Source organism: Chamaea fasciata, unplaced genomic scaffold (genome assembly GCF_029207755.1).
Source record: "Chamaea fasciata isolate MVZ Bird 193981 ecotype frontalis unplaced genomic scaffold, bChaFas1.0.hap1 SCAF_5, whole genome shotgun sequence".
Taxonomy (NCBI): Eukaryota; Metazoa; Chordata; class Aves; order Passeriformes; family Sylviidae; genus Chamaea; species Chamaea fasciata.
In genome coordinates, this window is record NW_027094090.1 from 61,030,233 (window position 1) to 61,058,203 (window position 27,971).

Sequence of the window (27,971 nt, forward strand, 5' to 3'; positions counted from 1 at the left end):
TCTAACAATAAATCTTTTATTCCAGAGTTCGAGCACAATGTGACTGTTGTTTCTTATACTGGCATCGAGCTGTCTTTCCAATCTATTTAGATGATGTCTATGAAAATGCAGTGGATTCTGCTAGACTACATGTAAGTAATAATGTTACAACTTACTAACTGTTGTGACAGATTCAGATGAAGAGATGATAAACCTTACGCTGAAGCTCTTAAAGGAAAAGCTCAAAAAGCAAATCCCTGACTACTACTGAGTCAGACATTTCTTCTCATTCTGAAGGATATAAAAGCAATCTTTGTTCTAAATCTACCTATTAGATTTCTTTAAAAAAATCTCGGGTTGCTATTGTTAACTCTGTGTCTGTCTCTTTGTTCCACTCTCTGTTCTAATTTGAAATGAACACTTGCTAGACTTGAACATTAAAAGCTTTTGTTCCTCTTTGTGGTTACCTATTTCTAAAGCAGATATCACTGTGTTCAGTGATTCTGTGCTGGATACTTGTCCGGTAGCTTTTTCCACCCCTCATCTCCTCTCCCCTTGTTGAAGTACTGTGTACTTGCTGCAGATGTGAATCATGCTTTGGCATGATAATCCTGATAAAAGTCAAACATCTGTTCAAGGGTTGTACAGTACTGAAATGAATAAAATGCAAATAATTTTGGATGAAATAGCTAGTAATTAGGATCTTCCAGTCAGGAGCAAATAATACCTCAGATTAAGGACAGGACACTTCAGTAGTGTTTATGGAGTAAATTTTTAATAAAAATGGGAAGAGTAGCGATTCAGATTTTTGTTAGCTTTGAACACTATTTTGAGTTGCTGCCAACATATCAGTCTGTTAATAATATATATATATTTAATAAGTATATGTTTAGTGCACTACGGGACTGTGTACCTGCTATGATGCATGCAAGACACTTGGAATCTTATGAGGTGCTTCTGGAATGCTATGACAAAGAAATCATGGAAGTGCTCAATGAGGTAATTTGTTGTGGTTGGTTCAAATATCTTTAGCTCAGATTAGCATCTATTACAGAAAATCTGATATGATCTGTAAAATTAGCACCGAGAACTTTGATGTGAAGAATTTAAATAAATAAGAAAGTGTTTGGTTTGACTGACAATTTTGGTTATTGAAGACTCATTTTTAATGGTATCTGTGTTGGCTGGGAACATGAAAATACTGCACTCTAAATCATGTAAGTTAACAAAACCTCAGTTACAGATTTGACCGTGCAGACAGAGGAGTGCTTTTTGTCAGATTAGCCTCTGTTTGGGTGAATGCCTAAAATAAATGCTACTGTTCTTCGTGTGCATGGAGGGCTTTTAGTCATGAAGGGTCTGCAAATACAGATGGCTTCTTGACTGAATTATTATCTAGAATAATGGAGGTTTGACAAAGAAAATGCAAATTTGGATTTCCCAAGTCTTAGTTTTTAACCTTTGAACTGTGCTTTTTATTGGACTAGTTCAAGACAAAACATTACATATTATTCAGAAAATCAGACCAAATTTCTTATTGCAAGACTCTTCCTCACTGAATTTGTTCTTACTATTTAGATAGATAGCTCTAAGCTTAGTTCCACTTAAAATGAGAAGTGAGAATACTTGAGTGTAAGTTGTGTTAAACTCCCTTGTGGAAGTTTTAGTCATGTAAAAAATGGCATTAGGTAGGTAAACCTTTACGTTTTCTGAGCCGCGTGAGCTTGCTATTGTGTACTAGAACAAAAACACAGGAAATCAGTATCTTTCTGGTTCCCAAGTATTTATTCACTTTGACTTGTGTGACCCTACCAAAGCAAAGTTTCTTCACTAGTTCAATCAGTCTTACTCATAACTGCGGAGTGAAACGTTGATTCTGCTAACAGAGCATTGTAAATGGACACTGAACATGACTTTTTTTTTTTTTCCTTTTTCTGTGTTTTTTTTTTTTTTTCTTTGTGTGTGTATGTGTTTGTTTGGGATTTTGGTGGGTTTTCCTTTTTTTTCCTTAACTTTCTTGAATAGCACTTGCTGGACAAATTGTGTAAAGAGATAGAAAAGGACCTGCGCTTATCAGTTCACACACACCTGAAGCTGGATGACAGAAACCCCTTCAGAGTTGGCATGAAGGACCTGGCTCACTTCTTCTTTCTGAACCCAATACGTTTTTTCAATCGGTTCATTGACATAAAAGGTGAGGAGTTATACATTTGCTTGGTTCTGTTATTTTCATCTCTTATACTTTGACTTTGTATATCTTCTCACTTCTTTCCACACTTTCCTAAATAAATAGGTAGCACTATTTGAGTTCATCCTTTGTGTTCGCAGCTTATGTAACTCATTATTTGGACAAGACCTTCTACAACTTAACGACCGTAGCTCTTCACGACTGGGCCACCTACAGTGAGATGAGAAACTTGGCCACCCAGCGCTATGGTTTAAGTATGACTGAGGCTCACCTTCCCAGCCAGACTCTGGAGCAGGTACAGTGCCCACAGCACAGGAATAGAATATAAATCATTCCACTGTCATAGGACTGAGTCACTGAACTTAAAGTATCCAAGAGCAGAGAACTGTTTGGAAAAAGTGACCTTTAATTTCTGTTTGAATTGTGAGGCAGGATCTCTGCCTTTGGAAATCACACTGATACCAGTTAATATCAGTGTGATTAACTTTGTGTTGGACTTGTTCATTTTTTTTTCACATAATGAAATGGATTGAGTATGCAAAGTCAGAGAATGTTTTCTTGAAAATTCAGTGTCAGCAGTTTGGCAAGCAGTAGATCCAGACAGCTGTTACAAGTCTGGAATGACGTTTGAGTGGTGGGACTTTTTCCCTGGTTTATTGCTGGCTTTTCAGCAGATTCTGCTTAGTGATCATCAAGAGAAACTATTTCACAGGCTGGACACGGAGGACTTTGGGACACCTGTGAATTAGATTCTAGGAGGGTGACTTAGCACCTCCTAAAAGCTGCTAAACATGGCGACATTCAGAATAAAGTTACAGTGTCATCAAGTTAATGGTGAAGATACTCACTCTTGCAGGGTCTACAGATTGCATAGTTCTGAAGACTTTTCTTCGAGTGTTTTAATATCAGATATTTTTCGCAGTTTGCTTCATTCCCTCATTTGGCTTAACACATTGGTGAAAGCTCCTAGAAATACAGCACCTTTTTTTGATGTTCATGATGACTGTGTCTTCCTAAGTTGAAGCAGGGCATAGAACTGAGAACTTCAGCTGTTTTATTGGCACAAAAGTGCTGTAGATCAGTTTCTGTTTCCAGCTTTGGTTTTCTATTTGCCATATTTGATCAGTACATTGTTATAAAGAATTAAACAATTCCACAATGTTGGTTTCATAACTTTCATTCTGGCATGAGCTCCCTGGCACAACTGGAAATAGGGTATATAAATTAAATAAATCTTTAGGCACAAAATTAAGGGAGTAATTAAGGGACTCCTTAGGGGAAAAAGTGTAAACAATTGTAAAATTTATATTGCAATAGCAAATATTAGCAAACCTCAGTCTTTTATATAGGTTAGGTTAACAATATTGAAAATTAGCTAGTTGCTTATTTCTCTGTAGATATCTATGTCTGTAGGAATCTCTAAGGCAAGTTTCTATGTTTTAGAATCTGAAAGCAGATAACTCTCCATTTTTTTAATGTTTAATTGTGCCTAGTGGAATAGGCTGGAAGATTCCTTACTTTCAGGGGAAGCTGGAAAAAAACAGGCAGGAGTGCAATTGTTCAAACATGGGCTGAGCTGCTTTTTTCTCCTCAAAACATTTTCTTACAGACGCTGAACAAAAATTATTAAGAGGTTCTTCATTTTGCAAAGGAAAACACTGTTTTCTAAAATACCTTCAAGTAACTGCAGAAACACTGTTTCTGCACCTTAGCTGTTAGGTGTGTCAATAGTTCTTGAGAAGTTTTATCATAGTAATTCTTGATAAATAATATTGTTTCAGGGTCTGGATGTTTTGGAAATCATGAGAAATATTCATGTTTTTGTATCCCGCTACCTCTACAATCTGAATAATCAGGTAAGGTATATCCCACACTTTTCCTGGCATTTGGCTCCAGTTTGAAGGGATTGAGAAATGCAGAGGGGAGTATGTGTTAAAAAAAGCCCAGGCTGCACATGCATAGCGAGAGGCTATAAAATACTACTGGTGCTCTAGAAAATCATCTTGGGGTATGCTGTGGCTTGGTCTTGGAGAATGTTGTGTAGCATATCTTGGAAATATTATGCCAGTAGGATCACTGCATGTCAATTTTCCAGTGAAGCTAGAAGGCAGCAAGGATAATTGGCTGTTCTTTAAGAACATACTAAGTATGTGATTTTTCTGCTTGAAAAATGTGTATCTGAAAATGGGTTATTGGAGAGATGGAGCAGTGAATGATATGGAGAACATGGACGGGGAGCAAACCTTTGGGGTTTCTCACAGTGTGAGAATGAGGTCTCCACTACAAAAATGGGCGGCTTCCTAAAAGAAGTGCTTTTTTTCATCGCTTATAATTCAGTAGTGGAACTCATTGCTGTGGTATATGAGGGGTTAAAAGTGCAAACAGGTGCCAAAAGAGTTTTGGCTACTTAATGTGAGATATAATCTCAAATAGGGGAGTCTTAGTGCAACATCTGCCTTAGAATTGTTGAATCACAGCTGTGTAGAAATGAGAAGAACTTGCCAGAGAAAGTTCATTGTATCCATGCTGTGTTTTCTTGGTTCTTTCCCTAATCACCAGTTATCAGCTGCTCTCAGAAATAGGATATAGGCTATTTAGATCAATAATTTATCACAGAACCAGTTTTGGGTAATTTACTTTATTTTTCCCTTCCTGCCTCCCAGATCTTCATTGAAAGAACAAGTAATAACAAACACTTGAACACCATCAATATCCGACACATCGCTAATTCAATTCGAACTCATGGAACAGGAATCATGAACACAACAGTGAGTATCTTTTGCACTGCTGCTGTTGGATCATTTGTTTGTGATTGTGCACAAAAACCTCCTCCTTGCATCTCCTAAGACTTTATTTGGTTATGCAGTTTTAATAACGCAGTAATAATATTCTGTGTGAATTAATAAAACAAATCAGTTCTTGGATGTGGCACAAATCAATATCACGATCTTTTGAGTGTTATCACTTCCAGTTACATAAATATTAAGGAAGAGATCTAAAACCACATCAAAGGAGAGATAGATGTTCTGGTTGGATTGTTCTGGACAGTATGACCTGATTTTCACCTCATTGACACTTAGTAGACAGATACTTTTGCTGCAGTTAAAGCAAATCTTGAAAAAATGCAATGTTAATTTTTTAAAGTTCTTCTTGTAATTGTTATGCTTAAGAAATATCAGCTTTTCAATTTGCAAAATATAGCCACAGAGCTCTGATCACTTGTTGGAAAAACAAATTCTTATTGCAAGGCTTTTAATGATGTCTGAGGTGTAGGTGTCTATCTTAACCAGCCAAAGGTATATGCCTCTTTGCAAAGTAAATGCAAAGAGGTGCATTGTGTCTGCTACAGCTGGAATTTATCGTTGGGATTCTCCAGTTTGGGTACAGTGATTAAAGGTGTTTTCAGGTCAGTGCTTTCCAGTCTGCTGGTTAAGTTCCACCTTGTCGCTGTTTTCTCTATTCTTCTGGCTCTGTCAAAAAAAAAAAAAAAAAGAACAACTTGCTGAAATATTGAATCCACTCTCAAGTCATTATTTTAGAAGTGGAAATTACTAAAAATAAAGTTTTAATGATTTCTTTCACTTTTCTTCTCATAGTGGGACAGTGGGGACTGTCTCAAAAAATGCTGCTACTCATTATTTTTTGGTGATGTAGGTTTATTCACTTCTGGTTGTGAGTTAAGTTATTTTTGCCGACGTGAGAAGTATTGAGATATGTAGGGTAGAAGTTTCTGCCCTATGAGAGAGTATTTTAGAAAACTTTGAGGAAGTGAAAAAGTTGTGTCAGGAGGTTATGCAGATTCTACAGACTGAGGAAGTTGATCATATTTGCCTGTTTCAACTTGATGGTTGTATTGTTTCAAAAGGGCAGTTACAGGATATTCCAGATCAACTAATGGCTGTGTAGGGCAGGTGATCAGCTGAAATACTGACCTTGTCCCTTGGTGACTCTGCCTTTCCTGGAAGAGAGAAGACCTTCCAGGAGAATGTTTTTTCATTTTTCCTTGTTCTTTTAAAACAGTGAAATTAAAGTAAGTTGAGAACTTGCCTTAGAAGTTACTCAGGCATGTGGTGAAAGCAGGGCGTTAGATGTCTTTGTTACTTTGCTAACTATCTTGATTTGACTGTTTTGGTTTTTTTTGCCTTTTAGGTAAATTTCACTTACCAGTTCTTGAGGAAAAAGTTTTACATTTTTAGCCAGTTCATGTATGATGAACATATCAAATCCAGACTTATCAAAGACATCAGATTCTTCAGGGAAGTCAAGGATCAAAATGATCACAAGGTATAGTAGTTTTTGGAGTCTCAAGAGTAATTTGCTAAAAGAAGTGCTACTTTCATGTGACTGAAGGTGCACCAAACCATAATACTCCTATTATTTAGATATCCCCTGATAAAGGGACAGCTTTTGTCCTGGCAAAATGTGGTGCCACCAGTGTCTGTGTTCAGGAGGGCTTTATTTCGTTCTGTTTGCTCTGTAATTGGCTAAAATCATTGTCTCAGTGACTTAAGGATGATTTGATGGAGTTGTTGTCTATTGGAGGTTCTAAACTTCTTGTTCAACTGATGCACAACAGTTTTTAGTTTTGAATAATAAACTTACTTGAATGGAATCCAAAATGATGTGATCATGTAGCACTCATTTCAGTATGTCAGGATTTGGGAGTGAGGGTCTGGTTTTCCTTGCTAGAAAATTGTCTCAAAAATGGGAGAGACAACGTATTTAGTAAGATAGACTGCTAGCTTCTTTGCATGTCAAGTGCTTATTTGTTCTAGGAATACTTTCTTTTTCACAGTAAAACTATTTTACTTCTCAACTTGCTGAAGTGACTTAGTTAAATTACTCTTGTGAACTAATACAGACAAGCAGGTATATAATTTATAAAAAAATACAGCTGTAAATGTGGCATAAAACTACATTACAAATAGAAATCTATTGATGTGATGAAAAGGGGGTTTTTTTCTAAGGGTAGGTAATTATTACAAATAATTTTAATTTTTTTTTCTAGTATCCCTTTGAAAGAGCAGATAAATTCAACCGTGGCATCAGGAAACTTGGAATAACCCCAGATGGCCAGAGCTATCTTGACCAGTTCAGACAACTCATAAGTCAAATTGGTATGAAATGCTATCTAACATGTTATAAGTGTTATTAAATGGAGGAGATCTTTGTCACCTAGTAACTGACCTTTTAGCTCAGTCTAAAGCTAGATTTCATTCCAGTCAGATGGAAAGTACATGCTAAGTACATGCTCTCATCTAATTACACAGAAATGGCCTTTGCATGTCTTAATCTAAAATACAGTTATAGCTTGCATAGATTTCTGTTCCTTTTTCAGTTATTTTCTTTGTTATGGAACTGACTTTTATCCATGTTGAGTGTATCTCCTAGTAAAAACCTATTAGTGCTAAGTTCACGTATTTCAAAAATCGGCCATGTATCAGCTGAAGTATCCTTGAATGATGCACAATATGACAATGATATTTTCAGCGCTGATGCTATAAATGTGCAGAACTGACATGAACTTACAAGTGTTTAATGTGCCCTGTGGAAAGAGTTTGTATGGAAGTGAACAAAACCTTGCTTGATGACACATTTTTGTTTTATTTCTCTACATAGGCTTTTGATAGTAGGGTTCAGTTTAACTTTTATAACTTGACTTTCAGAGCCAAGGTCTGTGCCGGAACTACATGGCAACTTTCATGTACGTTTCAGAGCCTATAGGAGCTATGAAGAGTGTGTGTGTATTTAAGTAATTATAAATTGCTTCCTTGTTTTCTCTTGTTTTTAAAGGCAACGCTATGGGTTATGTACGAATGATAAGATCTGGTGGACTTCACTGCTGCAGTAGTGCCATTAGGTATTTCCACAAATATTTCATTTTTCTCTATGCTCCTTCTCTTCCCCTTGCTCTCTACTCTTGCTGATATTCCCTATGCCCTAACCTATTCTCCATGAATTTTGAAAAGCTCCATTTATATGCTTTCATTTAAGTGGAATTATTGAAGACAGTGCTGGGATTCAGCACTGTACAATCATGGGCATAAATCACTAAAAATAAAACAAATTATATGGAAAAACATGGCAAAAAAGTTAATAGAATGTACACATTAGTGAGACATCAGTCCATAAACCAACAATATGTGACGTTAAATAATTTCAAGGATGCATTAAGGAAAAATAATACAAACCTTGAGGAACTTGGAAAACATTCCCCAGTCCTTTAATACTTCTTTCTGTATACATTTTGTCCATGTTTCTGATAGGTCATTAAAACATAGTAATTTTTGCATAATAAGAAAAAATTGGTTTTCTTGCAAATAATAGTAACTTAGAGTTACCAAGAGTATCAAGTGCTAGAGAGAGGAGATGATAGCCCAGTAAAAACAGAAGTACAAATAATGATGTGTATGTGTTTAGAAATGAGGTTAATAATGCCTGGATGAGAATGTATGACAGATATGACATAATTTGAACTAAGTAGTTCAAGTCCAGAAGATTTAAATTAAGTAAATTATAAATTAGGGTAGATACTTCAATGAATACAGACAGTTGAGCATAATCATAACAAACAGTAAGTTTTCAGGTTTGTTCCTGATCTGGAAGATATTGTTAACTTTGAAGAGCTGGTGAAAGAAGAAGGACTTTCAGAAGAAACACAAAAAGCAGCAAGGTACACAAACATCATACTTTTGAGGTCTGGGGCAGGGGTGGGATGAAAGAATTGTCATTTTATGTTTACAAATGCAGCTATTAGTTATTTGTGTGTGTGCATTAGAAGTTCTGCTGCCTTTATGCAAAAAAAATTGTTTCAAAGCAAAGCAAATAGAAGCAGTTGCTTTGGAAATGTGAAGTAGCATTGATAGTAATTGACCTAGAACCTGATTTCTTGAAGGAATCCTTGTTTAAAAGCTAACAAGCTTTCCTCACTGTGTGCCTGAGCTCTAATTTTAAAATTTTCAGTGTCTTAGATAAAAAAGATGCAAATATTCTATTCATAGACCCTTTTTTTGGAGACAATTAAATCAAGAAATGCTATTGAAATGAGCTGGTACTCTCCCAAATCCTGGGTTGTGGACATAGGCAAAGGGCAGAGTGAGGGTTGTTATCCCAAGAGGTGGGTAAGCAAAGGGAATTTCAGCAGAACCAGGTAACTCATTGCTCACCCCTTGCAGGCAGCTGGACTCTGTGCTCAGTGACCTGACACGGAACTTTGCAGAAGGAACAGAGTACTTCAAGATGCTGGTGGATGTGTTTGCTCCCGAGTTCCGCAGCCCCAAGAACATGCACCTGCGGAACTTTTACATCATCGTGCCCCCCCTGGTGAGTGCTGCCGTTGCACCAGGGCACCTGCAAAAACTCTTGTCAGATCAGGGCTGTGTTTGAGTGTTTCATGTTAGACTGCAGTAGCACAAATGACAATGCCTTGTGATGTTTGTGAGTCTCTTTGTGATTCCAAGACAGCCTTTCATTCTTGCAGACCCTCAATTTTGTAGAGCATTCAATCAGTTGCAAGGAGAAATTGAATAAGAAGAACAAAAGTGGAGCAGCTTTCACTGATGATGGGTTTGCCATGGGTAAGTTTCAGCACTCTCACTAGCCTTTGGGTAAACCAACATAATGGGCATTTGCAAGAAAAGTTTTGTTTATACTTTGTCTGTTCCCATAATTAAAAATTGCATAATATATTTGGATTTGTCTTTGCTTCAGCAAAATGGATTGAGGGTTATGGTTGTGTGCAGAATTTCCTAAACGTGGAATAGCTCCGTATGGGAGCAGGCAGGTTTAACATATATTGGTGCTTCCAAATTTCTTTCCAGTAGTTCTTATCCAGATAAGGAGGAATGCAAGTGTTTGAATAAGTGATGTTTTTAAAAAATTTAAGCTTGTTCTTTGTTGTGATTTTTCCTGAAAGATTAACTGGAAGTTAAAAACAGTTTAAAATATATTTGCATGGAATTATCGGCTTAGGCTCATCAATTAAAGATATTCACAAAATGTTTTGCAAATTGCATGTTGACTTTAGTACATGGTTTCTTAATGACTAGGTGTGGCTTACATTCTGAAGCTTTTGGATCAGTACCAGGAGTTTGATTCTCTACACTGGTTCCAGTCTGTTAGAGAGAAGTATGTGAAGGAAATAAGAGCAGTAGCTAAGCAACAGAATGTGCAGTCCACTAATCAAGATGAAAAATTACTACAGACTATGAACCTTACCCACAAGCGACTGGAAGTTTGTTTACAGGTACAGCAGGGGCCTGGTTACGTGTTCTGGTAACAATTTCTGTTCTGTATTGGGTTCAGCCCTTCCTCATCACAAATCATGTAACTGTGTTCTGATGGAGCTCATTGAGAAAAAAACGCAGAGCATTGTCTGCAGCAACAATGCAAAAAGAGCATGAAGACTTGAGGTGTATGACCTGAAGGGAATGTCGTCAGGTTTTGTGGTATTTGAAGAGCTGATTCATTAGAATTCTTTGTCCCATGGAGTTTGAAACCTAATGCAACTAAACCATAAATGCTTAAATAGGAGAGAACGTATTTTGGTTAAACTTCGTATAACAAAGATTGCACATAACACTGTGAATTCTCAGAGTTGCCTGTGTGTTAATTCTGAGCTGCTAAATTGAATGATGCATCAGCTATCAAATAAGGAAAGGTGCATTTGAATTTGGAAGCACAGCAGCTCAGGTTTCATCTGTGGTATGGTGCTTTCTCTCTCTTGATTGGAGAAGCCTGTGGGACAGATCTGCCAATGGCTATTTTTACAGCCCATGATTTCATACTGTAATGTGTTGTTGGAATAGATAAGGCCCTGTAGGCCCTCAGGGTTCCCAGGGGTGTGCACTGTGTTTGGTCCTCTTTGTTAAAAACCCACATCACTGAACCTTGTTCAGACACTGATCAAGCTCGTGGTTGTTTAAATTATTGGCTTGCATGATTTTCCATGGGCAAGTTGCTCTAAGTTCTCACTGCTGCTGCAGACCTCATTTTCAGCCTCAGTGGATCAGTGACAGGTTTATTGCAGTGATGCTGCTTTGCTTAAGTTGCCCTTTAATGTAATTTGACATTTGCTTTGTGAAATGCCTGTGAATAAGGTATGAAAAGAGGAGGATTTTCAAGGGCATTTAAATGATTTAGATAACTGAAATCTAGGTGCCTAAGATGCTCATGGAAAATCCCATTGATATTTGTCTACTAATCTGTGATACACTGACGCTCCTACTCTTTATCTTTTCCCTTAGGAATTTGAACTCCTTTATTTCTCACTAAGTAGTGCAAGAATTTTTTTCAGAGCAGATAAAACTGCAGCAGAAGAAAGCCAGGAAAAGAAAGAAAAAGAAGGTGAGTGCATCCTATATGTAGAACATTTTGATGAGAATGTGTGCCTTAATAGAGTTTTTTTCATAGCTGCTTTCTTGCTCATAGGTTGAGTGAGTATTCCAGAGAGGTTTATGTGGTCATGAGTGATAAGAGACTCACCGAGAACAGCTCAAGAAGTCCTTCTTTGGAATAGGTGAATTTCAAGCTGGGCTTCTGGGCTGTGGAATAAAAAGCAATACCACAGAAGACATAGCTGACAAAAAAAGCCTGGGACAGGGAGAATTGCATACTTGCAGTGATATTAAATTCAGTAACTTCAGCATCATGCTTACCTCTTCAATCACCAGTGCTGACAATGACAACCTTAGGGGCTGTTAAATAAAGTGGTTTTCACCTGTTGGACCAGCTGGTTTTCAACGTACATAGCAGATGATGTAGTCACTATAGATATTCAGATGTTTATGATATGCTTGGTCTCCCATTGAATTCTATTATCAAAGGGTAAGATCTTAATCTGTGGTTGGTCTCTTGATTAGGTAACACTGGTGTTTTGCATTTCTATTCCTGGTTGTATATTCTCCCTCATGAATTCTGAAAGATCCTCTTGAGAAAATTTCTCTTGAGAAATTTCCAAAGAAATGAGAGTGCTCCTCAGGATCAAGAGATAGAAATGCAGTTCGGTCACAAGTTACTTAGAAACAGTAACAGTATATTAAAAACTGAATTGGAAAGTAATTCTCCACTCTAGTTCTGACAAAGGCACAAGTGACCTGTGAGATTACAGTCACTGGAGAAAAAGATTTGTTTTGTTTTGCACTAAAAAAACCTGTTTGTAAAGAAAAATTCTTTTAGCATGAATTATATTTGATCAAATTCAGTGAAGTTGCTCAGATAAATCTTCAGAGCAAGAAAAAAAAAACAAAAACAAATCCAGAGAACTCCAAGCATTGTGGGAAGAATAGACATGCTGCTCTGGAGTCTGTAGGAGACCATTTTGGAGAACATCAGCTAATTATATTTTAGGTTAAATATTCTCTGTTGTGGTACCTGTTTAGTTCCCCAGGCAATGTGTGAGAAAAGCTGGAAATGCATACCAGGGTGGAAAGTTTTGAACACGGTAATAATATTTATGTCCCTTACTATGATATTTGAACTTGGACCCTGAAAAATCTGTGAGCATTGTATTTGTGATTTTTAGACAAGTACTGCTGATTGAAGAACCTTTCACCCCAAACATAAATTTCTTCATAGGGCCAGGACTTCTTGTGCTGCAAGGTCAGGTTGCATATGCTGACCATGAAATACTGCATGAGGTGTTGCTGTGACATCAGCATCATATATATACATATATCTGCTAGGATTTGAGGGGTTTTGTTTGAGTAGAATGTTAAACATGATGCATGCCTTTATTTTTTATTTTTGTAGAAGAATCTGGTAAAGCAAGCAATGGAGACCTTTCCAACTCTACGCCTGCAGAGCCTGTTGTGAAGTGACATGGCTGGTATGGGTGATGCTTACTTACTCCAATAACTCATGTCCGTGTCTTCATCAGTAACACTCTGTAGGGGTTAAAGCTCTAGATTTGATTTACTTGCTCTGTTAAATCCAAGAGAAAATGTACAGTAGTATACTAGCATCCACTGAGGCTAGGTCTGTGTTTGTCTATATTTCCTGTAGAAACTCCTATTTTTCAGGAGTTTGTATTATTTTCAGCACTTTCTTTAGATTGAAAATAATTTAATAAAATGTTGACCTTGGAGGTAGTTATTTGAAAGTACAGATGTGCAGATAAAAAAATCCTTATTGATTTCTAGATGCATTCTTGCATCTCTATCGTAGCATTTAAAAAAAACCCAAACTCATAGGCTGTTGGTCCAAGATTTGAACTGGCATCTCTTCAACCAGAAAAAAACCCCCCTGAATACAGGTATTGCGTGTATCTGTTGTCCAAAAAATAATAGAGACCTGTCATTGTGCAGTCCTGTTGCATTTAATGCAATCACAGATTGCACTGTGGGTGTAACAGTCTATGTTGAATGTATGTTAAATCTATTATACAAAATGAGAGTGCTTATTAGTGTTTTATTTCAAACCCCCCTGTTATTACTATAGACAGTATTTGTACTGTGGGAACTTAGGATCCCATCAAACATTTATTTTCCCCTGTTTTTGCCTCCTTATCAAAGAATGGGAAAATAAGAAAAAGTGAACATAACAAATTACTTCTCATTTCATACTGAAGGTCTGATTTGCATCCACAGAAGGAAACCCAAGACCCAAGACCAGAACCACTATCAGCTCTTCCTTTTATGACCAGACACTGTGATGGGTGTCTGTAACTATTAAGTGATCTTACAGTTCATGAATATGTTGTGCCTAATTGCAAGTTTCAGCCTCAATTCTGTATTTCCTAGCCTTTGTAGGTCTGTTGTACCGTGTGTTGTTCATACAGTCTTACATGCCTGATTATTAACAATAATTGCACTGCAGGCTCAGAAGCTGCTGAACACTGTGAGAACTCTATATAACATCTGTCCATGCCTGCAAGTAGAGGTTCTAGATTTTGCAAGAGTTACTCAGATTCCTAACCTAAGTAGCTAGATTTAGCTTAAAAGAAAACACCACTCCTATTAAAATATGCAGGTGTGTTTTAATCTCCCAGAACATAACACCCTTCTAGTTCTTACCAACCAGAATAAAGTACTCCAGTCAGTCCAGCTGTGAGAACTACCCTTGGGGGTTTTTTTTGGCACGCTTAAACTGTATTTTTAGAGCAAACTTGCTTTAATACTTGTTTTAATGGTTCAAATTGTTCCACCCACTCTTGGGTCATTGGTTAAAACAATTCCTGATGTACTTTTGATTCGCCTTTTCCTGCCAGTCCCTTCAACATTCAGACAGCAAGGATGAATGTTTTGTCGCAACTGGAAAGACCAGACTGATACAAACGTTCCATTTGTTGGTTCTGAGAACATGATACACAAGTTTCATGGACTGTTAAAATCAGCTGGGTTCATTAAAGTTTTTATTTTTAATTCATTATAACTGCCCTTAAGCATGCTGCATTACTTGATTTTTGGTTTTTTACTTTGATACAGGGTGTGTTTTTTTAATTTGTGTACACTTTTTTTGACCAAACTGTGCCCGCACTGAACGCTCAGTGGCACTGCCGAGATCAGCATTCTTGCTGCTGCTTCCCATCCTGCTGCAGTTGCTATGCGCATCCTTCCACATTCCCATCTCTGCTGAAGTCACGTAAGTTCATGGAGTGGAATGGCCAAGTGCTGCATTTCCTTCTTCCACAACAATGGCAGAATCACCCATAGATGGTGTTCCTTTCCCCAAGATGGCCTTGCTAGGGAGCTGTGTACAGTCAAGACACAGCCCACGCTCTAGTCTGCACTTGTATTTTCCCTTCTCCATATTTTTTTTCTTTTGGAAAGACATTATCTTGCTATGGTAAGACTTTGCAGTTGAACATAACGTGACCTGAGCGCTGTCTTCAGGTACAGTGGTTAACAAGTCCACGTGGTTCTGGTGATGGAAATTCTAGAGGAAAGACATAGCCTATTTTTATAGACGCCTGTTTAATCTGGGAGAACTGAATGTATACTCTATGTGGCAAAATTATTTACATACACAAATATGTACAGTGATAATAGAGCTATTCTTGCTAATACAGGACTGTAGTTTGTATTTCCTTCTTTCTCTTTGTCATGTAGCAGCATAGATATACAGAAACATTTTTCTCATCTGAAATCCAAGGTGGGTCCTGGGTTTGGATGTCACATGCGACACTGAGTTACATTAAATCCTTTTTTCTCCCCACAAGGATCTGGAAGGAGAGCAAAACTCATGCTGTGGTGCTACTATTTCTGTTGCTTTTGGCCTTCCGTTGCAATTACAGGAACCAAACTGACCCTAACTGGTTGTCTGGAGATGAGACAATGGAGCTAAAACAAAAAATCCCCTAAACTAAACCAAACATGCTCACTCAGAAATTCCCTGGGGTGATAGAAGTGAGGATGATGAATTTGCTGCAGGGACATAAAACATGTCTAAGGGTTTTTTCCTTCAGGAGAGGGCTGGAACAGGCTGAAGGCCAGGCTCTCACCCCCAGCAGGCACCTGCCACCACTGCTCTGAGGTGTTCAGCCTTGTGCCAAGGCTGCTGAAGTGGCAGCAGCTGCTCTCCCAGGGGTTGTGGATGCCCAGCTCCCTGTCAGCCCTGCCACTAAGGGTTTGCATGGCCCCAGCAGCACCCAGCTGCTGCAAACTCCTGGTGCTGAAGGGCACATTCTGCAGGTCCTAATGCAGCCTGGAACCAGAAGGAAATTTGAGTTGCATCAGACATCCATCAACAGCTGTTTTCAGCTTCTCAGGTACAAAGGACCAAATGTAATACTTAGTGTTTCCTAACTCATTGTACAAATGGGTATTTTGTTACTCCAGTCTCTTTGGTTTGTGAGTAGAAAACATTATGTACATAAAACTGTGTTAATAAATGCAATTTTGAGAACCTCATTCCCAGTGTTTTCAGTAACAGCAGTTCAGTGGGTGTTAGTTTCTTTAATAAGAGAGCTTCAGTCTTTTTATGAAGATGTTTTTGTGTCACTTACTAAGAGTTTTCTTCCATGATTCTTTTAAACATTCAATAACTAGTTAAATTAGATTTATTCCATATCAAACACTTCCAGTCTGGGATCTTTCAGATACTGTTGCACAGATTCTGCTTATGGAAAATCTAGTTTATTGGTGACAGAAGAGTTAAATTAGGTTTGAGGAATTTCAGCCATTTTTTTAGGTACCTTATCTTGATTAATATAAGTTATACTACAAGTTACACCCCTCCCCCCAGCTCTTTGTTTTGTCTATTTTGTTTGTTCTTGCAAAGTAATGTTGCTGATATTCTCAGGACTGAAAAAAAATGTAAACTCATTAGCCATATCTCTCTAGTGTCTAAGCCAAGAAGGTACTATGAGACTTGTCAATACATTGTAGACTTGTAATCTAACATTTTATTGCTCAGTTTCTTAAAACCAAAGGTTGCTGGTAGACTCAGCTGTTGCATGTCACCACAATGTTAAAAATACAAAGAATTCTTACTATAAAAGTACTTATTTGTCCTACTATTACCATCTCTTGCAAGAAACCTAACCGTAAAAAAACTGCACACAGCTAACATGCCACATTCACTGCCTACTTCTGAGGTTTGCATGTCAGTGGTATTTAGAGTAATAAATCAAGGAGGTACATTTTGTCCATTATTTAATTACAGAATGTGAGAGTGTGGTCCCCTGGAAGGTAAGAGTAGGCACTTAGATTTGTTTTGTAAGCTTATTCTAGATGCAATATAAAAATAGATTATATTAATAGGAAAAATTTAGTGTTTAGCAAACTGTTTTGTAAATAAGCTAACACAAAAGGTAAATCTTGTTACACATAAACTAGACTAAAAATAACTTCATCTGAAATAAAGTAGATACTAGATATTTTTTAACCTTCATTCAGATGCACATAATCATGCAAACTATGAAAATTGACTATGGTAGGAAATTTGAGGCCTGATATTTGTCCGAGGAGCTGGCAGCTCACATGAATTTCAGTGGAATGAGAGGCTGCTGGCCCTGTAAATGTAAGAAATGCCATTAACCCTCGGTGCCTGACAGCTGTGCTCTCCCGCCCACCAGCAGCAGGGGCTCCGTGGAAACACTGCTCAGGATTGTCTGCTCCCCAGACACAGCTCTACCCTACACATTACAAATGCAAAATGCCTCAAGGCCACAGTCCTGCTGTGCTTCTGCTGTAAATCCAGAGGGCCTCTGCTGCAAAGATACCACTGCTCTCCAGCAGGAAAGGGCAGCTGGCCTCAGGTGTGCACAGGCGACTGAAAACCAGAGATTCTTGCAAAACCACTCTGCTTTTGCTGCTCCCACACAGGCTGCAGGAAGTGACAGGAGCAGCTCATGCTTCTGATTCCTCCCCTCCATGCATGGTTCCATCCTCTTCTGACATGTCATTCAGAAGCATGAACTTCCCATCATTTGTTAATGGCACAGACTTCATTAGCTGAGCTAATGCTTCTGGATCCTGAAGAAAAAGAGAGGTCAGCAAGCTGTAGCAGCTTTTGAGGAACACGTTTCCCAGTACTTCTTGCTAAGCTTTTGCAACTTCCTTTTTTTTTTTTTTAACAAGCTTTATTCTAAAGATTTGAAACACAAATACTTTTTGGTTAAGTAAAGACAACCCTTGGGTATTTAAGAAAAAACAATTTTTGAGCATTTATTTTGCTACTCTTTAGTTACTGAAAAGCAAGGAGAAAAGTACCTAAAAATTTATTATGGATGTGCTTAGTGGTTGTGATTAAAAGCTCATTCCCCAACTTGTTCTGAAATCTTAGCAGCAACCATATACAGCAAATAATAATGTCACGTCTATACAGATAAAATGTATCTACAAGGGACAGGATAACTGCCATTCATTTTAAGTGGAAAAAAACTGATTTTCATCCCTAGGCGAGGAAAGAATATGTTTCTAAAAGTGAACCTGCTGTGTGTGGGATTTACACATCATCCCAAAGAGTTGGTTTGGTTTTTTGAAAACTTTGCTCGCAGCTTTCTTTCAGACATGAACATTTGGATTTGTGTAATTCTGAATTTGGATTGGGGTGGCACATTTTTATCTCAAATGATGTTACTGAGAAATCAAACTGAGTTTATTTTTGCTGTGTTAAATAATGTCTGCAAAACTTTGTCCTTAGGAGGAGTAGCAGTTCTTTTTTCTTATGCACACCAGAGGTGGCTGGACAGTGCAGCCGAAAAGCAGAACATGACATATCATACATATGTGGGGAATGAAACACACTTACCTTCTGTGCCTCAATAATTTCTTTTCCCAAGCTAATGGCATAACAGATCTACAAAGAAGAAATACAGGTAAAGTTCCATTCAGTTCTGGTTTAGTTTTTTGTTCCTTAATTAAGAGTCAGTCACACAACTGTCAGTGCAGACTTAGTCTTAAAACCAGGCCTAAAAGCAGAGGTGGAATACCAATTGGCTACGATTTCTACTGATAAAGAAAGCTATCTGAGCTTCAGCTTCAAAGCTCAGAGAGGCTGGTAAATCTTTGTACTCCGCTCAGTTAGTTTTAGTCACCAGACTTTATTCCCACCCTTGGGGGAGTGCATATAAGTGTTTGTAGGGACAAAAGTTCTCCATCCTACTCCTTATTTCTGTTACAGCAGGCAGCAAACACCCAGTGGTGTTAGCACGTACGTTGTCTTGTCTGTGAAAGCTTCACAGCCGTACATGTCTCAACACAGCTGACATTCCTTTTGTTAGTGCTGCTACTGGACAGCACTTTCCCATCTCTCTTAATGCTGGGATTAGCCATCCCATCCTTTCCTCCTTATACACGCTGCTGCATTATCTACTCATTTGGTCCTTTTTAGACATAAGCTAGTAAAGGCTTGCATGTTAACACAGGTTTTCTTGGCTGCTCTTGTTTCTAGGGCACTCTTTCCCAGATGTGTAAGCCAAGAAGCCACAGACCTGTTTGCTAAATAAAGAATTTTATTAAATGTTACACAAACCTTTTCCCCTTCTGTGTTGCTCTCAAAAACATATGCACTCATGGATTCTTGTCCCAGAGTGTCACTGAGGTGGATCACAAAGCCAATCAGTCTCCTGTTCTCCTGATGAGCAGCAAACTGTGTCACAGTGCTGAGTTCAAACTGGAAAAGTAAAATAAATAATTTATTTGTTTTAACCAGTTCAAGTTACCAGGTTGGCTCAGGTTCATGTGACTGCGTAGTCACTGCTGTGATAGAAAGAGTTACTTACACTTGCTCGTGTAACTTGGGTTTGAGGATCTATTAACCTGCAATTACATGTAGGGAAAAAACCAAAAACTATTTTAGAGTGATTCCTGGTAATTTCAAGAGGCTTTGTAATAGAAAGGCAATAACTCAAGCAATTTTACAGATGAGGAAACATATGCACAGAATCAGGTACTTTAGCTGAGATTGGCAAGCTTCAAATCTAGGCCTTGATTCTGAGATGCTGACAAGTACAGGTCACAGCACCTTTCTGAGTCACTTGGAAAGGATCCTGAGTGCCTGGGCTAACACAAAATGCAGAGGGACATAAACACACTCCAGCTCAAGGGAATGTCTGATATCAGCATATTCTACAGTGACGCTACTGTCAAAGGACACTGTTAGGAAAGAGAATCTTCCAATCCATTGTTTTGCATCTTTTTTTTGTATCTTCGCAGGGTCTTAGAACCCCACTACATCCCTTAGATTTTGATAGGACATTCTTACAACTTAGTCTGGGGGATCATTTCTAGGTAATACAGACTAAGAAAACAGACGTTTCTTTCTAGCTAAAGTGACTCTTGGGATCTTGCTTCCTCAAAGGGTGTGTGTTTTAGAAAAACAAAACCAACAATACATCATTAGTCACAAATGGTATGAAGAGAACAGAATATTGGCAAGTTGAGGCTTCTGCAGTACCTCAAGTTCTTGCTGGTGACCATGAGGTGGGACTCAGTCATGCGGAAGATGTTGTGAATGGCCCGAGCAGCCAACACTTGTCTCATGGCTTCATAAATCACCTCGCACGTCTCGTCACACTGAACAGCCATGGACCCTAAAAACCGTACCACGAACATCTGCTGCAGCAGGGAATCTGCAAGAGAAAAGCCATGGCTTCCGTCACTGTGCCACTTCAATTTTCCAGTAGCTCAAAGTATCAGTGGAATTATTTTATTCACTTTGGAAATTCAGAAGTAAGCCTGTGGTTGGTGACTGTCATGAGTGGTGGCTTTCTGCCATGAGTCACACAGTGCCCTGACCCAGTTTCCAACTGCGTGAACAGGCAGCAGTGTGGAGGTGGGGAAGGAAGTTACTGTAGTTGCCTGGAAGCTTTAAAAGTGTGACTGGTCCTTTATGCTTCATTTGATTAGCTAGTAAAATTCTCTTGCCTATTTTGGATCACATAAACTGTGATGAATTTGGGACCGTGCACAAGCCTTGGCATCCATTAAGCCTTGTACATTCTTCCCTTTCTTCTATGTCCTTCTGACCTTCCATGCAGCTGGGCCCAGTGAGGTTTTCACCAAATCCTTCCTTGCTTCTTGACTGTCACCGTAAGGTTTAATGACAACTAAGCAGCCATTATGCAGCAAAGCCATCACTTGACCAGACTCCCTTTATGGCCAGTGGTGAGCAAGGGAAAGCAGAGTGAATGTTCAGAGCGGTAGGTACTGCTTTGGTTCTGAGAGCAGATTTCTGACAGGGCTGTGGGTTCCAGGCACAGGGGAAGAGGAGAACAGCCAGGGCCCAGCCCTACATGTGCTGGTACAGGAAGGTCACTTTACTGTGGATGTTACTTCTGCTCCATGGTGTCAAGTGCTTTTCTTAAGAGACACTGGGTAGCTAAAATCAAGACTAATTTTATCTGGAAGAAAGAAGAACTGACCTTCCTCCTCATCTTTGCTGTCTTCAGATTCCCCAAATGGATTTGCACGCCTGCGAAGGAAGAATTAAAACTTTAATTACAGATTCTGGTCATCACCACAAACAAATTCTGCAATACTTCATCTCACCTAAATTCACACTGTTACAGTGATGGATCACTGTCTCTGGTCATACCTGCCACCTCTGTTTTGGTCCAGAAATTCCATGGCAGGCAGTACAATATCAAATTGAATTGGTGTTCCGGGAGCAATGAGTTGTGTAGAGTCTTGAATGCCAACTGATTCACTGGGAATTATTTTGTCATTTTCCATATTCTTTACAGTCTGGCTAAAGTGCAAATGTAAAAAAAAAAAAAAAAATTACATTTCCATCCATCAATGACACCCTACCTTTGCCCTGGAAGGGAGACAGGATTATTCAAAAATCCAAAGCAGGACTGAACCCCTACGCAGACACGTAAGGTATTTTCCTATTTACCTGTTACTGAGGACTCTAATAAAATCCTTTTTTTAGCCTAATATTATTTAGAACAAAAGTAAACATGGTATATTAAACCTGAATGCAGATCAACTCTTGAGTGCAGGCTGACTTTCAGCAATAGGTGGCCATTTGTCTCCCTGCCCCGTCCGTATTCACAGCTGCATTACCAGCAGACACCTGGACTTGTGTGTACCCTTCTCAGTGACAATCCCAACATCTTCTTAACACCCTGCAGCCCCAGGCTCAATACAACTGCACACAGTCCTCGCTCCATGCAAGGGAGAACATTACCTGGAGTGCTGAACTTCATGTTTTTTTCCCAAGCTGGTAATGGGAGTCACTGCTTGCAAAGCTGTCTGATTTAATTTGATTGCAGCTGCCTATGAAAACAAGACAGAACAGCTCTTTTAGACATGTTGTTTACCCTACCATGTGAAGAATAATGGGAGAGCAAGTTGAAGGAATGGACTGAAAGATGGAAACAAGCTCCCACCTCTGGATTGTCAGTGAGATAGATCTGTCGGGAGATGTTGTTGATGGCACATATCCACTGCAAGGGAAAAATGAAATTGAAGTCTTCAAGCTCACTTATATGCAAGAATAATAACATTAAGAAAATATTTTTACCTCCTCATATTCTTTCTTGCTTTCTGCTTGAAGGGTTATACCCCTAAAATATAAACACAGTGTGTTAAGTGCTAACAGTGGACACCAGGACTGTTTAACTCCAGTGCTTATAGTAATGTCACCAAGCTTTACATCTATTAACCACCAAAGGAATAAGAATCGTGAATAAGCTGTAGCTAAAAGACACCACATGTGCCGTTCAGGCACTTGTGGGGGAGGACTGGAAGGAATATGCTTTTAATTTGGAAGCACCCTTCTGGAAATCCAGAAAAGCTTACTACTATACCAAGCAAGTTTTACAGGAAAGAGCATCTGAAGGGGTGGGTGTGAGTGGCTGTCCTCAAACAAAACCTGTCTCATACGCTTTGCCTGTAGGAGTAGTGATCTGAAAGCAGTATCTTCTGTCTTCACAGTCCACAGCCATAACAGAGCAGTTATCCAGGTCCTGAATCAATCCTCCAGCTACTGCTCCCCTTGGCTGACACATCAAGTTGCCACCTTGAGTGAAGAAATAAAGTCTTTCCCAAGTTGTAGTCACCAGACCTGTTTTACTGATGAGAAGATGCAGAGATAAAGACTCGTTACTGTTTAGAAGTAACTCCAAACAGGTATGAAACTGCAAACATATCATGATGCTAATCAGAACTTTATGTTCACCCTGGCATTTTTTTTTAATGATGGGTCTCTGTTCAGATGAAAAAGCACCACCTGTTCTTAGCAGGAACTAATCCTTAATGAAAGCTGAAAAAATAGATTAATTTCAAACATCCAAGTTAAAAATCCTATCTTGTACTTAAGGAATAAAAGAGTATTGAGTGACATGAAATACTATGAGCAATTTCAGCACAAAGATTCATAATATAAAAAAAAATCTATTGCAGTAGTATCTCAGAGTCCATCTCTTAGCTCTAGAGTCCTATTATACTGTAATCCAGCTTTTGGAATACTATGAGAAATTATCAGATGTACACTCACAAAGAAAAAAATGACTAGACAAAATTATAAACTCATATTTAATCAATCACATAAATAGGGTTATTATATGCCACCAATATACCTAACTCCTGTGGAAGTTTATGGAAAATTTTAAATGTAAAATCTGCAGAGGTAATTCTACACATGATACACATTCAAAGTTACACACTTGCATTGTCCTTAAAGATTTTATTTATGTAAAAGAGGTCATTTATGAAAATATGCATTAACTACAAAATATAGCTGTTTTGTAAACATTAAGATCTGGGAACAATCTGAACCCAGCCTCATCGGCTTCTTATTTTTAGCCAGTTGAATGCAGGAAATTATTCCTGAAGGTAAATTCAATCAGAAGCAAAATTCTGTTTTCAGAAAAATAGTCTCAAATGCCTCTAGTTTGGTTAAAGCTTCAAAAGCACATTTCCAAAGGTGACAGAGGTACTTGGAGGACGAAAAGTAGAGCTACCAAACTGATTTAGGACCCTCAAACATCAATACCTGAGGAGTCTTTAGACCCGCCCCCAAAAAAATGTACCCACTAAACAAACCAGCAGATAACAACAATGTTCTTACTTTCTAAGATTAAGGTAGCCAGCCTTCTGGATGAGATTTCTATTGATGGCAGGTGAAGTTACATCAGAATCTGGGGTGTAAACAGATTCATTAACTGCAATTAAATCCTGCTGGGATATTCTCATTTTTTCAGCTTCGGCATCCAGCTCTCCCTGTATGCTGGAAAAAAGAACACCACCACAAAAAGAAACCCAAAGTCATCATTAGCCATTTATACCAGAATACAGGTAACATCTGTAAGCCAAAATGAACAAAAATACCACCTGAGATTACCTTGGAGGGTAATGCAAAGATGAAATTTATTTTTCAAATAGACTTTTTAGGAAATACTGTTTTATAATACTGAAATGAGCACATGAGAAACGTTGAGACATGTTGAGAAAGAAGAGTTAAGTTTATTTTTTGAGAGACAGTTTCTAAAACTAATGCTTCTCTGAATTTACACTGAACACATACAGACGTTGCCTAGTATAGAGGTGTAGTTCAAAATAGGCTGTACTAGAGGATCTGTTGGATTTCAAAGAACTTTGTCTAATCCTTTCAAGTCTGTAACACAAGAATTCCTGCCTTGACACCACCTATTAACTGGTCATGGATTTTAATTAGCTTTAATTTTTTATTTATAATACTGTGTTCTACTTTGGTGTGATTCAGAAAACATCAGATCTGAATTAAATTAGACTATATTTTGCAAGCTAATGCCTTTCCACTCCATCACTGAATGCCAGAAAAGAATTATTTAAATTCCACTTTTAAATACGATGGAACTATACTGTCGGTTTTTACCTCAGTGTTATTTCAATAAATCTTTTGATTTGTCATTTTTGTTACAGCACAAAATGCTTTTGACAAAACCTCGCTGGCACCTTCATGGTTTCTGAGACTATATTTCTCTTCCTAAGATGTGCTTTCTCCCATCTCCAAGGCAGGAAGAAAAGTGCTGACAATTCTGAAGTTACATGCATTTGTGGCAATTAGGCCCAGTGGTTACTGAGAATGTGTTGGTGTAGATATCTCCTGTGTTTTTACACCATTAGCAATATTCACTGTAAAAATGAAAATGCTTTTGAATACCACTGAAATTCCGTAGCTGCACAATGGGTCACATCAGCTTGTTGTTCCAAAAGAACAAATCTGACAAGTGGAAAGCTTTTAGCTTGACTGGCAAGCAGATGTGACTCACTGAGGCCTTGTGATCCCAGCACTAAGGAAGCAGAAGAGTGGGCAGAACAGTTTTCAGTGGCTGTGCAAACTGAAGTCACAAAACCCTGTCCTGTGTCAGTAATTCTGTGCTGCACAGTGCCACTCAGAATTTTACCAACTTCTCTTTTGGTTTTTCCAAAGACACCACACACCTTCACTAGTTACATTTGAGTTGTACTTTCAAGCTTTACTGTGTGACAATCTTTAAACACAAAAACCAGACTCAGCAAAATAACTGAGCAGCCTATTTTTGTTTCCATTTACTACTGTACACTGTCCAGAACTCAAATCCATCTGACTGTGGAAAACAAGGGCTTATTCTGTGGTGAGGATCCAATGGCAGGATCCTCCCAGTGCCTGTAAGACAAAAGTAAGATGCCTTAGACTTACCAAACAATAGCCACTATTTCAATGGAATTTAAAATCTGTCCTCCAGTCTCTACAAATGCTGTATAGACTGTGTAGAGGGATTTATTTCACGAGTGAGTGTGCAAAGGTATATAAGGAAGTATAAAAGTACAGAAAGTAAAGAATCATTCAGTGAAATAATCTACTGTACAGAGCACTTGTTTGTAGCATGGTTCTCAAATTAACAAGTATGCATTATTTAAAGTGCCACCAGAGTTAGAATAAGTAATGCTTTGGTTACAGCTTGATATATAAAGAATGAGGCATTAAAGTCAAGGACTCACTTGGGACTATATTATCTTTATGGTCCATTCCAACCCCTTAATATTTTATGATTCTGTGAATAATGTTCTATTATGATTACACTTCAAGTGTAAAGTTTACATTTACAGGGACTTAATTATAAAGAAACTCTTCTCTACAAGTAGAAGATGTGGAAGGGACGTGTAAGAAAAAAATCACAAAATTAGGAGTACAAAAGCAGTTTATTGAAATTTAGGACTTAGCCAAAGCAGGTTGAACTCAGTGGAGTAATACAGCCTACACTGAATGCAATGAATATGTTCCCTAGGTTGAGGAGTTTGCCTTGTGTAACTATACCACCAAACACTTTAGGCCCTAAATCCCAGTTTGAGAAGTTAATGGGTTATTGTTGCTGTATTATTACAGAAGACCCAGTAAATATAAATATCTGTAATTCAGAAAGCACCTTAAGTCTATTATATTAATCCTGTTAACCCATTTCTAGCCCAAATTTCATGCTTTTCTGTTCATGAATGGACACAGGGATGTAAGAAAGCATGTGAACACTTTACAGTATATAGTTTCTGACCATACTGTAAAAATACTCTCTTCAGTGTACACACACAGCATTTTCTTTTCCATGTACAAACACTTTCTTTCTACCTGTTGCTTCAATAAAATATGCCCAACAATGCAATGTATGCATGGAAGGAATCTAATTAGAAAGAAAAAGAGACACTCTCTGGTACGTGCTGAAGGTTAGAGAGCTACTGCTCTGACTCCAATGGAATGACAAAAGCAAACAAAAGCACTAGATTACCTCTGAACCATGTCTGAAACAGATGACAAAAAGCTGTCCATTCTTTTGGAAAACATCTCTGCTCCTTTCTTAAAGAAGTTGATCTGAAAAATACCAAGAAAAAGGGCACTGAAGGTTCTGTTGGCTTTGACAGACAAGCAGCAGATTGTGGGAGTGTTAACAGTGCTCCCATTATGACTGGTACTTTTGGCGGGCGATCAAACACATGGGCAAAACAGCTGCCTTGCCTTTCTTGCTACTTCCCACTTTTGCAACTCTCCACCCTTTCACCACAGATAAACTTCTGGCTGCTGACAGGTATGTTTCCAAAGAACTTCCTAAATGACTCAAATACAGGAACAGGTAGATTCGCCCATACTAGCACAGGGCAAGGCTGGGGCTCGTGGTGTTAGGAACTGCTGCGTGCAACGGCACCCTGTCAAAGGGAATGGGACACAAATCATCCACTAGATTTAGCAGTCCAACCTGAACTACCAACTCCACCATGAAAGTTTTCAAAGTGCTGTAGCAAAGTCAGTCAGGGAAGTGTAGCTGTGCTTGCAGAAGCTTCCAGGGCAACTGGTTGTATCAACTACAGTTTCACCATGGGTTTTGTTCTACTGAAGAAGCTAAAAAAAAGCTACTAGGGCCAAAGTGCACATTTTGTGACAGAAGATTAGTTCTCTTAGCTGGTATGGCTCAGCAGGCACACAATAGAAGCAAAGCACTTGGTGTAGACTTGACCTTGTATTATCTGCTGCAGGGCACAGTCATTATTAGAGCCTACTGGAAACTGAGTGAAACATGGATACAGCTAAGGATGTGTGTGCAATTAATTAGGGTAAACATAAGAATCAGTCATCTACTCTAGAAAGAGATGTAAAAGGAAATTCTTGGATGTTAAGCAATTTATTAGCTATTTCATCCACTTTTACTTGTGATTTCACTCCCTTTCCCTAACCTTGGGACCTAGGAGTCCCAAGATTCAGATTTCTGCAACTACGTTATAGACCACAGCTTCTCTTTACAAAGGAGAGAAAGAATGCCCTCCTAAAGAATGATTCACCTATTCTATTTCTGAAGCCTGCTTCAGGAGGAAAGAGCTCTAAATTCCACTGATGATAAATGTTGATACCAGTTTTCAATCACACGAACCCTCTATTAGCCACTGCTTCTTCCAAAAATTCTGTATGACCTACTCATTTGTTGGAAATGTGAAACTGGAAACACATGTTTGAGTAATTAATTAAGAAAATATACATTTGTGCTGAAAGGCAGTTCACAATATTTAAGGATCAACATCAACTGGCTTCTGGTTATTCAGTCATTCCCATGACAACCTGAGACTTTCCTGTATAAAGCACTGGGATAAGGCAGTTTTGCCAGAAGAATAGGGAAAGAAAGTTCAGTTTGGCTTCCAGTAAAGGAAACCAATGCAGTTCTTACACCTAAGATAATTACAACAGAGAATCAGTGTGAACTCCCATGGTGGAGAAAGTGACTGAATCCTCATTTACTACCTACTTTAAATGAGGTACATGGGCTGCAAAAGACAGGATGATACAGATAATGGTGAACCACACTACAATCTCAAACAGAGCACCACATCCACTTTGCCTCCCTTCATAGCTCAATTCTCATTTTCCAAACACTTTCTTTCATCAAAATCAATGACCCTTAAAACAGGTAATA

The 27,971-nt window shown here is 38.4% G+C and overlaps 2 protein-coding genes across 6 annotated transcripts in view; one reads left to right on the plus strand and one right to left on the minus strand.

Annotated features, from left to right (window-relative positions):
- WASHC4 (WASH complex subunit 4) overlaps nucleotides 1-16,014 on the plus strand; it is a 39,547-nt gene extending 23,533 nt beyond the window's left edge. The window contains exons 19-34 of one of the 5 annotated variants that reach the window (XM_066183953.1): nucleotides 26-131; nucleotides 862-978; nucleotides 2,005-2,173; nucleotides 2,308-2,462; nucleotides 3,949-4,023; nucleotides 4,831-4,935; nucleotides 6,317-6,451; nucleotides 7,176-7,284; nucleotides 7,961-8,027; nucleotides 8,754-8,840; nucleotides 9,343-9,490; nucleotides 9,648-9,744; nucleotides 10,216-10,412; nucleotides 11,413-11,512; nucleotides 12,917-12,992; nucleotides 13,734-16,014. In XM_066183953.1, coding sequence (XP_066040050.1) covers nucleotides 26-131; nucleotides 862-978; nucleotides 2,005-2,173; nucleotides 2,308-2,462; nucleotides 3,949-4,023; nucleotides 4,831-4,935; nucleotides 6,317-6,451; nucleotides 7,176-7,284; nucleotides 7,961-8,027; nucleotides 8,754-8,840; nucleotides 9,343-9,490; nucleotides 9,648-9,744; nucleotides 10,216-10,412; nucleotides 11,413-11,512; nucleotides 12,917-12,984 — 1,735 coding nt within the window. In that variant the 3' untranslated portion in view covers nucleotides 12,985-12,992; nucleotides 13,734-16,014. Of the gene's footprint in view, nucleotides 1-25; nucleotides 132-861; nucleotides 979-2,004; nucleotides 2,174-2,307; nucleotides 2,463-3,948; nucleotides 4,024-4,830; nucleotides 4,936-6,316; nucleotides 6,452-7,175; nucleotides 7,285-7,960; nucleotides 8,028-8,742; nucleotides 8,841-9,342; nucleotides 9,491-9,647; nucleotides 9,745-10,215; nucleotides 10,413-11,412; nucleotides 11,513-12,916 lie in introns of those variants that run through there. The other 4 variants (XM_066183954.1, XM_066183955.1, XM_066183952.1 and 1 more) reach the window with 4 other exon arrangements.
- A 203-nt stretch (nucleotides 16,015-16,217) lies between these two features.
- APPL2 (adaptor protein, phosphotyrosine interacting with PH domain and leucine zipper 2) overlaps nucleotides 16,218-27,971 on the minus strand; it is a 33,794-nt gene continuing 22,040 nt past the window's right edge. The window contains exons 9-21 of the mRNA XM_066183958.1: nucleotides 26,301-26,383; nucleotides 23,627-23,785; nucleotides 22,441-22,629; nucleotides 22,079-22,121; nucleotides 21,945-22,001; nucleotides 21,743-21,831; nucleotides 21,146-21,298; nucleotides 20,973-21,022; nucleotides 20,006-20,180; nucleotides 19,332-19,368; nucleotides 19,082-19,222; nucleotides 18,359-18,406; nucleotides 16,218-17,580 (exon numbers count right to left, since the gene is read on the minus strand). Coding sequence (XP_066040055.1) covers nucleotides 17,455-17,580; nucleotides 18,359-18,406; nucleotides 19,082-19,222; nucleotides 19,332-19,368; nucleotides 20,006-20,180; nucleotides 20,973-21,022; nucleotides 21,146-21,298; nucleotides 21,743-21,831; nucleotides 21,945-22,001; nucleotides 22,079-22,121; nucleotides 22,441-22,629; nucleotides 23,627-23,785; nucleotides 26,301-26,383 — 1,350 coding nt within the window. The 3' untranslated portion in view covers nucleotides 16,218-17,454. The remainder of the gene's footprint in view (nucleotides 17,581-18,358; nucleotides 18,407-19,081; nucleotides 19,223-19,331; nucleotides 19,369-20,005; nucleotides 20,181-20,972; nucleotides 21,023-21,145; nucleotides 21,299-21,742; nucleotides 21,832-21,944; nucleotides 22,002-22,078; nucleotides 22,122-22,440; nucleotides 22,630-23,626; nucleotides 23,786-26,300; nucleotides 26,384-27,971) is intronic.